General features: G+C 41.6%; 1 protein-coding gene across 3 annotated transcripts in view; it reads left to right on the plus strand.

The window, feature by feature from the left end:
• The window catches only part of LOC122792911 (caspase-8-like), a 722,590-nt gene that overhangs the window by 456,113 nt on the left and 253,205 nt on the right, over positions 1 to 13,272 (plus strand). For all 3 annotated transcript variants that reach the window (XM_044060469.1, XM_044060468.1, XM_044060470.1), the window contains exon 6: positions 4,985 to 4,987. In XM_044060469.1, coding sequence (XP_043916404.1) covers positions 4,985 to 4,987 — 3 coding nt within the window. The remainder of the gene's footprint in view (positions 1 to 4,984; positions 4,988 to 13,272) is intronic.

Consider the following 13,272-nt stretch of genomic DNA (forward strand, 5'->3'; position numbering starts at 1 on the left):
ACTCTTTATGCTGATGATGTGTCAGTGCTTCATGAAACGATCAATGCCATATATTTAAGGGCAAAGAATGAGGTATTTTGTACTGTTTGGATAAATGACAAACCCATAGAGATCAAAGATGACACAAGTTCCGTGTACAATTTTATGTCAGCAGAAATATTTGCTAGAGTGTGTTATGGTGAAAGGCTTGATTTGGCAAGGTGTGTGAAACTTATTGCTTATGGAGGTGAAGAAATTCAGACCAAAGGCTCACTAGTGCTTTCATGTTACTCTGCTGGAAGAAGCTACGACATTATTTTATGTGGTCAAGAGGCACGTCCAGTCATTATTAGGGCTCAGAGATAGTTTGAAAATGGGACTGCTTTCATTTAATAAGGAAGTCCACCAAGTTAGCTTAAAAGACCACTACTCTAATTTTGCCCACTACATTTTTTTACCTATGCTGATCTTTTTGAAGACAAACTAGGCAAACTAACAGTTTTGTTCTTCATGAAGCTAGAACCAGAGGTCAGTCCAGTTATCAGGCCAGCTCATAAAGTTCCAATAGCCATGCAGGACAGAGTAAAAGCCGAGTCAGATAAAATGGTGTGGCAAGGTGTGATTTCTCTAGTTGAAACTCCAGCTGAGTGGGTATCTTCCATGGTGGTAGCTCATAAGAAAAGCTCATATTACATCGGAATATGTATTGCTTCACAAGATTTGAACAAGGCACTAAAAAGACCTCATCATCCAATGTGCACAGTCGAAGAAGTTGCAACCTTGATGCCAAATACCACTGTTTTTTTCTGTTCCTGCATACAAACAGTTAATTTTGGCAAATTCAGCTTGACAAAAAATTCTCATTGCTAACTACTTTCAATACTCAATTTGGCAGGTACAGATTTTTGAGAATGCCATTTGGGATAAATTCTGCAAGTTGAAGTCTTTCAACGTGCAATGGAGCAAATTCTTTCTAGGTATCCTTGTGCTATTATAGTAGACAACATACTAGTAGGAGGTCATGGTGAAGCTGAACATGACAGAAACCTCAGAAAAGTTCTAGAAAGGGCACATCAAGTGAATCTTAAGCTCAGTCCACAGAAATGCAAATTCATGCTACAAGAAGTTGCTTATGTTGGTCATTTATTTACTAATACAGGTCTACAACCAGACCCTTCTAAGCAAACACCCATTCTCAAGATGCCAGTACCAGACAATGTTCAAGCCTTGTAAAGTTTTCTTGGCATGGTTAACTACCTAGGCAAGTTCATTCCAGACTTGAACCAACTTTCAGCACCGCCAAGAGAGCTGACATGTAAAAATGTATCCTAGTCTTGGTTAGAGCAACACCAAAGAGCATTTGATGTCCTAAAACAGAGAACTGCTAGTCCACCAACTCTCAGATACTATGATGTTCACAAACCAGTCACTCTTCCTGTGATGCTTCGAAATTTGGTCTTGGTGCAGTCATTCTACAAGAAGATTAACCTGTCGCCTATGCATTGAGAACTCTTACCCAAACTGAAATGTAGTATTCCCAGATTGAGAAAGAGGTTTTGGCAATTGTGTTTACATGTTCGAAGTTCCATGATTATGTTTATGGTAGACCTATCCAAATCAAAACAGACCACCAATCTCTAGTCACTGTCATGAGAAAGCCTATGCATTCATCTCCAGACAGACTGCAATGTATGATGCTGAGATTGCAAAAGTATAATTTCACTCTTGTCTACAAGAAAGGCAAACTTATTGATCTTGCTGAAACATTATCCAGATCGCCCAGTAGCACCACTAAACAGCATGAGAATGAGAACCTTGATTTTGAAGTCATGGAAGTGAGAATTTTTTCTTTCACATGTCTTGAGTGAGCTAAGAGATCACACAGCCACAGATCCAGTTTTACAGAGGTTAAACCACTTTATCAATCAAGGATGGCTGTCTAAGCAATCTAGTGTACCTCAAGAAGTGCAACCTTATTTTCCATACAGAGATGAGATTTTGTCTGACAAAGGTATCATTATGAAAGGTCCAGAAGTAATTGTTCCAAATTCCTTGCAACCAGACATTACTGTCTTTCATTGTGGTCACCCAGGAACCAAATATACCAAAAGAAGGGCAAGAGGACCAGTATGTTGGCTTTCCATGTCACAAGACATTGAGAGGACTTTTCATTTTGTTCCATGTGTAATAGTACTAAGCCACATCAAACAAAGGAATCACTTCAGCTAAACAAAAACCCAGAACTACCTTGGTCGACAATAGCCACCAACATCTTTGAGTGGAATGGTCAACCTTATTTGATGTTAGTAGACTCTTACTCCAATTGGTTTGAGATTGACCTGCTTCCTAATCTAGCATCCAGTACTGTCATTACTAAGATGAAACGTCATTTCGCAGTCCATGATAGTCCACACAAACTTATTTCTGACAATGGCACACAGTTTACAAGCCAACATTTTGAAACATTTGCTGAAGAATGGGACTTTACTCATGTCAGAAGTAGCTCTGAGTACCCGCAGTCAATTGCTTTGGCAGAATGTGTAGTTCAAAGTACAAAACAGTTACTTGAGAAGTTAAAACAAGATAATAGTGATGTTTTCTTGAATCTCTTGAATCTCAGAAATGTTTCTTATGATAAACATCTTGGTTCACCTGCTCAGAGACTTTTGTCAATACAAACCCGAACAATCAGTAGTCAATTGTTAGTTCCATGTGTCAAGAACAACAGGTCACTGAAAACCAATCTGTTGAAGAAGCGTTTAACCCAGAAGTCCTACTATGATAAAACCAGCAAACCGCTCAATGCATTACAAGAAGGAGAAGTGGTAAGGATACAAACGTTCAAAGGTTATGATCAAATTGGTGTTGTGAAGAGTATTTGCCCAGAGCCAAGAACATACATTCTGGAATCACAACGAGTGGTCTTTAGGCAGAATCAGAAACATTTGACACCGGTGTCCGAGCCTACACCACAGCACATAGCCTGTGAGAAAGACTCATTATCTCAGAGTGAGTTGTCCAGTGTTCCAATTTCAGAGGAAGTTCCAGAGGACATTTCCATTCCTGTGATGAATCCAGAAGTTCCTGCTATGAGTTGTGCACTGAAGACTGCCCTGTTGATAAATTTGGTCCAGATTGTTATGTTACGAGATATGGTCGCATCTCTAAACCCTGTAACAGATAGGAAACAACTTGGACATGTACATTGTGTTTTGTTTCTAATGTCTATAGTAATGCATCTCTAACTCTAATGTTGTTTTTACAAAGGGCAATATTTTTAAGAGGTAGGATGTAGATCATTGTGTGTGTATGTACCTTTAAAGAAGTTATCCAAGGGCTTGCACAAGTGTATAAATACTGAGCACGTGCGAGTCTGACTGCCATTTTGTAGTAAGCTGTTGAGATGTAAACATGTATGTATGTAAGGTCTGTCTGTTAACCAGTTTGTTCATATTTTATGATGCTTCTGTCCATCCTGATGTGTTTCTATGTATTAAAGCATCTAAACAAAATACTCTCCTGCTTGTCATTTATGTTAGAGAGGTATGAGTGACAGACCTCAAAAGGGTGACCCTTATACAATTGGGTCTATTTTATAACACTTAAGTCTTAAAACTTTGACTGTTATAATATCATACCATTTAGATCGAAAGACCATAACATCGATTACTCAGAATAGCGAATTTTTTTCCCAGGGAAAAAATTCACTGTTCTGGCAAACATACACAAAACACAAGCACACCAAAATAAATAATCCACACACATACACTTAGGTTCATAGGTTCATACTAGGCTATCCGCCCTAGGGCATTTACAAGCCTAGCCAGGGTGTGTTTGGCTTTTACCACCCATTTTAAATGAATTTTGCTATGCCCTTTTTCGAGGTTAGTATACTGTGCCTCTGTCTAACAGTGACACAGAAGTGATACCCGGAGTAAATCTATGATCTCCCATCCACTCATCAAGATTCCTCTTGAAGAGAGTCAATGAGGGACTCTGTCTAACCTGGACTGGGATTTTATTCCAGGGTAAAGGGAGCCTCTGGGTTATGAATCTGTCCCTCCAGCATGTCCTTTTTATTTCAGTGCTGAGGTTCAAGTCTCTCGAGCACATAGCTCGATGGGATTTGGATTTTCTGAGGTGCAGCATGTCCATTAATTCTGGGTTGGATGTGGCTTTATACGTCAGGCACAGATCGCCTCTGAGCAGGTGGTATGCCACTGAGTAGAGCTGGAGTTTCTTTAACCGGGCAGCATATGGCATCTGTTTGAGTCCTTTGATCCTCTTGGTGAGGTACTTTTGGAGTCTTTCCAGTTGCTGCAGGTGTCTGGTAAGGTACATCCCAAAAGGGACATTGTACTCAATTATGGGCCTGATGAGGGATGAGTAAAGAGGCACGATGACCTCCTCTGATCTAGATGTGAATCACTTCATGATTAGGTGGGCTATATAAAATGTTTTTCTAACCACTTTGGCCACGTGGTTGTCGAATGAGAGATTGCTATCAACTTGGGTCCCCAGGTCCCTAATTACTTCTTCCGTACTTAATAGATTACCATCTATGTGGTAATTTGTGGGCACTTTGTTTTTGCCGAAGAGGATGACTATACACTTTTTGGAGTTTAGCTTGAGGCCATGGCTCTGGCACCAGTTGTCTGTTTCTATGAGGCCCTTTTGTAGGATGCTTGTGTCGGCTGGAGAGTCGATTATGGCGCCCAGTTTGCAGTCATCTGCAAACTTGGTCAGCCACAGTCCTTCCATGTTGGCCTGTACCTCCGAGAAATATATACCGAACAAGAGAGGTCCCAGGACTGAGCCTTGTGGGACGCCACTTGTAAGTGGTTTGGAGTCTGACATGGCTCCAGCAATTCTAACCATGTGGGTTCTGTCCTTGAGCCAGTTTGCAACCCATCTAGTGACATAGGGGTTTATATTTAAGCTGGTGAGCTTATCTATAATGCCCGAGTGGGGTATTGTATCGAAGGCTTTTGCGAGGTCCAGCTAGGCTGTGTGGACCACCTTCCCCTCGTCAATGGCCTTGGTGACTGTTTCAAAGAAATTGACCAGGTTTAAGAGGCAGGATCTGCCCTTAACAAAGCCGAACTGGGTAGGATCCAGTGTCTGTAGGTTCCCAATATCTTTATTTATGAGGTCCATGATGATCCTTTCCATAGCTTTGCAGACCAAGCTAGTCAGGCTTATGGGGCAATAGTTTCTAGGATCCGTTGAGGCACCACCTTTGTGGAGAGGGACCACTGTTGCTGTACGCCACTCTTTGGTACATATCTTGTAGTAAGGCTGAGATTGAACAGTAGTTTTATGTTTGGGTTTAGTTCTTCTTGGAGTTCATGTAGGACGCAGCCCGGGACACCGTCTGGTCCCATTGATGCTGTGTTTTTTGCTTTGGAGAGGGCGGCTCTTACCTGAGCATCTGAGATGTTAGGGGGGCAGCACTCTGCTGGGATAGATATTTTCCCTTTTGGTGGGGAAGGGGGGGAGAAGTTTGCGCTGAACCTGTCAGCTAGGATGTTGGCAATGTCTGTGGGTTTGGTGTATTTTTTGTCATTTTGGACTAATTCTGAGCATATCTGGGAATTCCCACCCAGGTTCTTAACATAACTAAAGAAAGCCTTGTGATTATCCTTAGTGTCCTGTGCAATTTGTCTCTCAAAGCTGGCCTTAGACGATTTTATGAGTGCCCGTAGTTTTTTGCTAATACTAATCAGAGATGCCTTCCCTTTTCGGGATTTTGCTCTATCATGTAGTAGCTTCCTCCTTCTATTGTATAGTTTGTTTATGGCTGGGGTCCACCAGACAGGACACCTGCCTTTGGAGGATTGGGTCTTGGTTTTGTTTGGGATTGCATGATCCATGCATTCCTGAAGGTGTTCATAGAATGCGTTTATAAAGGATTCTGCGGTCTGGGCCGTATTTTCCACAGGCCCGGGGGCTTTGAAGGATTCCACTTCGGTTTTGAGGTGTGTGAAATTTTCTTTAGAGAAGTTTTTCACTGTGGTTTTCTGGGCAGGGGCTGGGGTCGGGATGTGAATATCTAGTGAGATTAGTTTATGGTCTGATCTTACCAGTGAGGGATACACTTCTGGTCTGGAGCATAGAGTCCCCATGTTGGTGATGATCAGGTCCAGTATGTTTTCCCCTCTTGTGGGAGTGGTAACAAGTTGTTCCAGAGCATTTGAGTTTATAAATTCTAGGAACCTTTGGGCTAGGGTGTTGGAGCTAAAGTAATGCTCCCAGTCTATGTTTGGATAGTTGAAGTCGCCCAATATAATGGTGTTTGGAGAGACCTTCATATTTTCCAGTGTTCTCAGGAAGGCCGAGTGGGGTTCCTGGGTTTGGGAGGGTGGTCTGTAGCAGGCTATAAACTGGAAGGCAGTTTTACCCACTGTTAGTTGCACATGGATAGTCTCTGATGCATCGTGCTGTGCCACCAACCTGGAGGTGTGGGTATATTTTACGAATATTGATACTCCCCCTCCTTTTGTGGTTCGGTCCAAGTTTTGGGGCCGAAAAACATGGTATGAGGTATAACCTGGTAGTGCTGGGGTGCTCTTGGGAGCCTTGAACCAGGTTTCTGTTACTGCACAGATATCGATGTTCTCCATGCTAAGGAGAGTTTTGAGTGCGTGCATCTTGAGGTTTAGACTTCTGGCATTGAGTAGCATTACTCTTAGTTTCTTATCCCTTGTGATACATATAGAGGTGGGTTTGTCTTTTGAGCCTTGCCTAAAAAAGGCACTATGGGGGTGGCAAGAGCCTTTGCCAATATCCGAAAGCCCAGGGGTGACAGGTGCAAGCCGTCCCTAACGAAGCATCGTGGCTTGTTGAGCATGTCATCCCAGGCTGACAGGCATTGGATCCCCTTTGAATGACACCAATACTTAAGCCAATTGTTGAAATTGATCATATTGTCTTCATATTGTGGCATCATTCTTGGTGAGGGTAAGATGCTACTCATGGTCAGGGTCATACCGGCCTGGGCTACATGCTCAGAGAGCTCTTCTATGTCTCTTTTCATGTAGTCCAGGGAGGTACGTCTCAGGTCATTCACACCAGCATGGACAATGACTGAGTCATATTTGTACTTGCCTTGGAGTGACCTGAGTGCTTGTGTTATGTGGTGGATCCTAGCGCCCTACAGGCAGCTCACCATGACCTTCTCCTTGTTCAGCCTGGTGAGCGGGACGTCAGTGTGCCTGACGATAGAGTCACCTATTACAAGTGTATCAGGTGTGTTGTTTAGCCTTAAGGGCTGTGACTGTTTGGCACACTGGCTTTGTGAGCTATGTGTTGCACGTGGGGTAGCAGTTGCTTGGGTGTTTGCTTTGGAGGTCTCTGTTGCTTAGGCAGATTTTTATTTAGAGCCTCCGAGTATATTTTTGTGTGTTTATGTGTTTAGTTTGCTGTCGTGGTAGGTCTATGTGAGACTGGAATTGTAGTGAGTGTGGTTTCCTTCTCCTCCTGACTGGTTACGCCGGTACTGAGTTGAGAGAGCTTAGCCTCCAGTTTGGCTATATGGTTGCATCTCTCACGTGTTGGAATTTGTTGGGAGGAGGAGAGGGTTGTCTGTGTACATGAGGCAGTTGTAACATTGCCTCAAGATTCCCAGATTCACCAGCTGGACCGGAGAAGAGATTGACAACTGACCTTTGGACATGCTAGAATAGTATTGGGAATTCCTTTATAATTGAAAAAAGGGCCAGTGGGGACCAAGGTACTCAAGGGGAGTTTGTGAGGGTGTAGTGCTTTTAATTTTTTAGTGCTGACTTATATAATTGCTTTAGTGAGCAAGTGCCAGGCTTTAGAGTAGGAATAGGGTGTTTATTATGAGAACTAGATCAGTTCTAAGGGAAAAAGTGAAGAGCAGACTTTGTGGAGCCGAGAATGGTTTAAACTCAATTAAGCGCTGTTGCCCGATGCTGCGCTGTGCACAAAAACGGCCAATAGACTACCAGATTCTTGTGCTGGGAACACTCCTCCAGGGATAAATAGGCTGCTCCCCACTGCCACTGGTGAACAAAGAAGCCTCCCTTTATCCAAGAAAGGAAATGGGCAACACAGGAACTTTCCAAAAGTCCAGAATACAGCAAAGCCTGTATTTGGACTACTCTAGGTCAGGAAAAGATGGGAAACACGGATTTTTTTTTGTTTTTTTTTTTGTTTTTTTTTTGCAACAAACAGCAGGAAAATGCAATAAATATGTAACACAGGCTAGCGCACTTGAGTGTGTAGCCTCAACAGGTAAATGCAACAAACAGAACCCTACACTAAACCATACATACACTACTAGCTATACACTCACCTTACCCGCTCCCTAGCCCTAAGGTCCCTAACTATCACACACTCACCTTACCCGCTCCCTAACCCTAAATTCCCTATCGCACACTCACCTTACCCACTTCCTAACCCTAAGGCCTCTATCACACACTCACCTTACCCGCTCCCTAACCCTAAGGTCCCTATCGCACACTCACCTTCGTTCGCACACTTACCTTAACCCGGTCCGTAACCTTCGCTTCACAGTCGAGGAAATAGCGAAGCTGCAAAAACAGCCCACCAAATACTTTGCTTCGCTATTTTCAGCGTTCGGTGCATAGGGTTCGATATTATAACATTTGAAGTTTTAAGACTTCAATGTTACAATATAGACCCATACAATTATATGATGAAATCTCTAAATTGACATCATACTGTTGGTATCAACAAAGTGGCCAACTTCATTAAGGAGTTTTATGCCCACATAGATAAATACATGGCCCTACAAGTCCCAGCTAGAGCCAAATATATGGGAAATTCAAAAATAATCTTGACTTCACTTGTAGTCAACTAACATAAATTTTATAACAAGAGAAAAAACTCCCTAAACTGTGTAGTTAGGGAAGAATTTCTCAGAATGAGGATAGTATAAAAAAATATCACCAAGAAAATGAAAAGCATAATACGGACCAGTAAAGCAAACCATTAACAGTGGTTAGCTGCTGAAACAAATGATAACAACAAATACTTCTTTTGCTCGGAACTTCTCCTTAGTGAGCCCCCCCCCCCCGACTCAAATGACATCACAAATATAATAGCAAACAAGTCCTCTGCAAACTTCATCCACAAAACAAGTATTCCAGTGTCATTCATCCCAGATTTCTAGTGCTGTGGCATAGAAGGATAAAGCCCTGACTGTGACCTAGGTGACCCAGGTTCAATTAGCAGCTTGGGTATCTGAGGGTTTGGGAAGACAAGGATGGGTTTGCCTGTACCTTTCCTAGAGGAAGAGGGTGCACACTTGGGCACATTTTGTATTTGATCTCAAGTACAGACTGGGGACAAAGAAGGGGACATTGTCTTAAGAAGGGAATAGATGGGGGACTTTGGCTGAGTCATAATGGAGGTGGGACACTACACTAGAATGTCCTCATTGCATTTCCACCCCCTAGACTTGAACAGGTGTGCACAAGGGAAAGAGAAAGGTAGAGCTTAAGTATAATGCTGCACCAGGAACCACAATCTCCTCATTGGTTCCACGCATGGGTCAGGATAAAGCCAGAGGAGAATTAGGTATGCCCAGTGGATGTGGTCGACAAGGAGAGGCCCTGGTGTGAGCTGAGTGAGAGCTGCAAATAGGCACAAATGTTGCAAGAAAAAAAAGTCAAAATACTCATGCTAGATTCCCTTATTCCCAATTATTACTGAAAATGTTATCTAAAAACAAAAGCACTTCCTCCATGAGTCCTGATAACATACCTGAGTGCTTATTAAAGAGCTTCAAACAGTCTCTCACTGAAACTCTCTTTAAATTGTTTAAAACTAAGCTTAGCCACAGAGTATGTACCCAGATCCAGGCACACTGCTGGGGTAATACCCCCCGACCAGGGTGGCCCTACCACTGACGCTGGAAATTACAGACTATTCAGGTTTGAGTATGATATGTAAATCTGTGGAATGTATTATATCTGATCACATTAATTATGATATTTAAAACACTCATTAAGCTTGCCCCCCCACGTCCAACTTGGTTTCTCAAAAAGGAAATCATGGCTGATAAATCTTGTTCATTTCTTTTGAAAGGGTTACACAAGCTGTTGAGAGTGGTCACACTGTTCATACAGCTTATTTTGATTTGGCCAAACCATTCAACACCATATCTGATTCCAGAATTGTAAGAAAACCATCATCCTCAAAGGGAGGAAATTCAGTCTACTGTTCATCTTTGGTTTTCCTTAATCCTTTCAACACACCTGAACTGACCAAGACTACACTGTAATAACTAAATTAAGTTGGGGTCTAGAGACTGCTAGGGGTCAGAAGCCATGGCATTATAAATGCTATGAGGTGAGCTTTTTTTCACAACCTTTTGATTTAATGATGTTCTAAACAAAAATCATATGTAGAGAAAGAAATATATTTTACTCTTTTATTTAGGGAATAAATGAGTTATATCCAAGGCTTAATTCTCAAAATTCATCAAATAGCAGTGTACAATAAACATAAAAGACAAATGCTTGTGGTGTTATTAAATCATATCTGGAAATAATATCTGCCTCCCTCCTCCACCTTAAAAAAGGTGGTCAGTTTCTGTGTAACCTAGTCTGGTGTTAAACTGGGATGAAAATTATGAAACAAATGGTCACAATCTTATAGGATCATAGGAGTTGCAAGTCACTGCTGTCATATACATATACAGCATGCCTTCTTAGCCCTACCCACAAAAGACAGCTACCTTCTGTATACACCTCTGATTGTCACACTTCAACAAAACTGAAAAGTCAAATTGAACATGTTTGATGTCAGACATATATAAACAGAATGCTTCTTTACCCTCTCGCAAAAAATAGCTACCTATATATGCAGCTTGTGTCTGATTGTGAGGAAATGCAAAAAAATAATTACAGTAAGTTTGCAACTTACTTTTAGACAGTACACTACTCATGTACAAGCTAAGTGACCCTCTGTGCACCCCTCTGAAGTCTGTAAGGAAAGTTAAAGAAATAACGACCACACCGTCCCCAGCCCAACACAAGAAACTGACCTACTTGGTTTGGAAGGAAAGTTAAAGAAATAATGACATCATCCCATCTCCCCACACATATCATCCCCATCTCCCCACACAAACCACAGCTATCCTCTGTGTATGAATCAGAGCAGGGCTAATTTTAGACTAGGTAGAATTTAGGGCAGAGGCCACTTCTAAGCCCATGTCAAAATCCATTTTTTGCCTTGGTGTTTGGGAGCCACCAGCCCCCCCCCCCCAAGCTCTGAATATCTGGGTACAGTAGACCCCCTCTTATCTGGCCTCTCTTTAACCTGCCATCAAACGTCTGTTGTAGTTCTAGCAAAAAACAGCAGAGAAGAACAACACTTTCACCTCCTCTGGCCTAAATAATGCAGGCATTTGAGTTTTAGACTTCATATTCATTAGAAAAATGGGTACTTACGTATTATCGCAACCACATTTTCGCAATGCCATAATTCGTTATGTTTGTGCGAAAACACCTATGTTTACCTTAGAAGAGATGTGTAAACAAGTAAGTGTTACTGTGCCACAGTGGGTATGAGGCAGCAAGAGGAATATGTTAAAATTTTGTACTCATCCCTGGTGCGCTTCATGTCTTCTGTGAACTACACAGTGGCACCCACCTTTAGAAATCCTGCATTCCGTATTACGGATCATAACTCATTGGAGTGCACAGGGTTGGATGCATACTTCCAGTTAAGGAAAAAAGTGTTTCACTGTTTGTATAGCCAGTAAAGCACTTAGTAAGTTTGGTTTCATAGACTGCGACTAAAAATATCATTACAGAAAAAAGTCGGTGAGTAATTTCTGTAAACCTCCCCAAAAAGAACTCAGACTTAAGAGTGAATTAACGTACCTTCTGAGAGACCAGACTATAACAGGGATGTGTGACAACTGATCAGATACCTGCAAAAAGAGCTTTCAAAGTAAGTGAGTTACTTTATCTGAGTGAGCCATGTTCCCCACTCTTTGTCTTGTTGGAAACGTGGTGACTTTCAGGATCTGTAACATTAAGGACTGAGAAGCAGTAGTCAGGTGTATAGTTCGGGAAAGGATGCTACTAGGGAAGAGGAATTTTTCCGTTATTCCTCTTCCTGTGTGAAAAGCAATCTGAAACAATACTACTTAACACTACACACCACTTGTTAGGTTTACAGACATGGTTTCTTGAAAACTTTACAAATTATGGGGCTTTGGAAATATGGTTGCAATAATACGTAAGTACCCAAAAATGCATATTAACACAAATCCTGTTATTCTAACTGATTTATAACCTATGAATATTATTTTGTATGCTTTTTCTCATTAACCAGCCATTTGTTTATGTGGCCTGAGGTCTGGTCCCAGCGAGACCAGATAAGAGAGAGTCTACTATATTCTATGCTGCATTTTATCCATTTGAATAATGACCGCAAACTGAGCACGTGACAAGAGGATCAGTTACTTTTACCCAGACAAACCCCAAGGGGTTATACCCATATCTATGTACAATTCATATGTTTGATTGTGATAAAAGAGGATAACAATGAAATGAAGGCATTTTACCTTTGTTTCAAACAAACATTTGCCATGCATTTTAAAATTACAAGTTGCTTCACATAAATCACAGCAGTCCTGCAAGCCAGAATAATAAGCTAGCAGCAGGCAGGTACTCATTTTCCTCAACAGACAGCCCCAGCAATTATACCTGCTCTGTGCACACCTAGTGTCAAGCAGTCCATCTTACTTCTCACAAGTGCACACTAGCCCTGCAAAGCCAGATAGCACTGACTGCTTCAAATTAAGCAAAAGACAAGAGTGCCAGTTCATTTTATCCAGTCAGCCCCAACCCCATATCGCTCAACTTCTTGTGTTCAGAATCAGGAACAAATCCAAAAATAATCAGAGCCCCTTTTTAAAATATTTAACATGAGGAGTTGGCAAAATAAGAAAATATGAAATAAAGTGCATTTTCTGAAGTAAACTAAGTCTATAAATCCAATTATTGTCATTATGTATCAAGTGTAATCCATCACCTTTTCTCCCAAAATTACCAGTTTTACTAGGAATTAGGAGGGACAGAGAAAACTTTTGATCCAAAGTCAGGGACATTTGAGAGGTATGGCAACCCCCTCCCAGCAGTTATAGTCATGAGTTCTAATGGCCATGTGATAGGTTTCACCTTTGCTAACCCGGTCCACACAGACAAGTTGTCACATATTAAAGTATTACAAGTTGCTCCACAGAAATCACAAAGCCATAAATATTGAAGAAGATATTTAGTTAATCAC

The sequence above is a fragment of the Protopterus annectens genome, chromosome 2.part0, assembly GCF_019279795.1.
Source record: "Protopterus annectens isolate FY-2018-M chromosome 2.part0, PAN1.0, whole genome shotgun sequence".
NCBI lineage: Eukaryota > Metazoa > Chordata > Ceratodontiformes > Protopteridae > Protopterus > Protopterus annectens.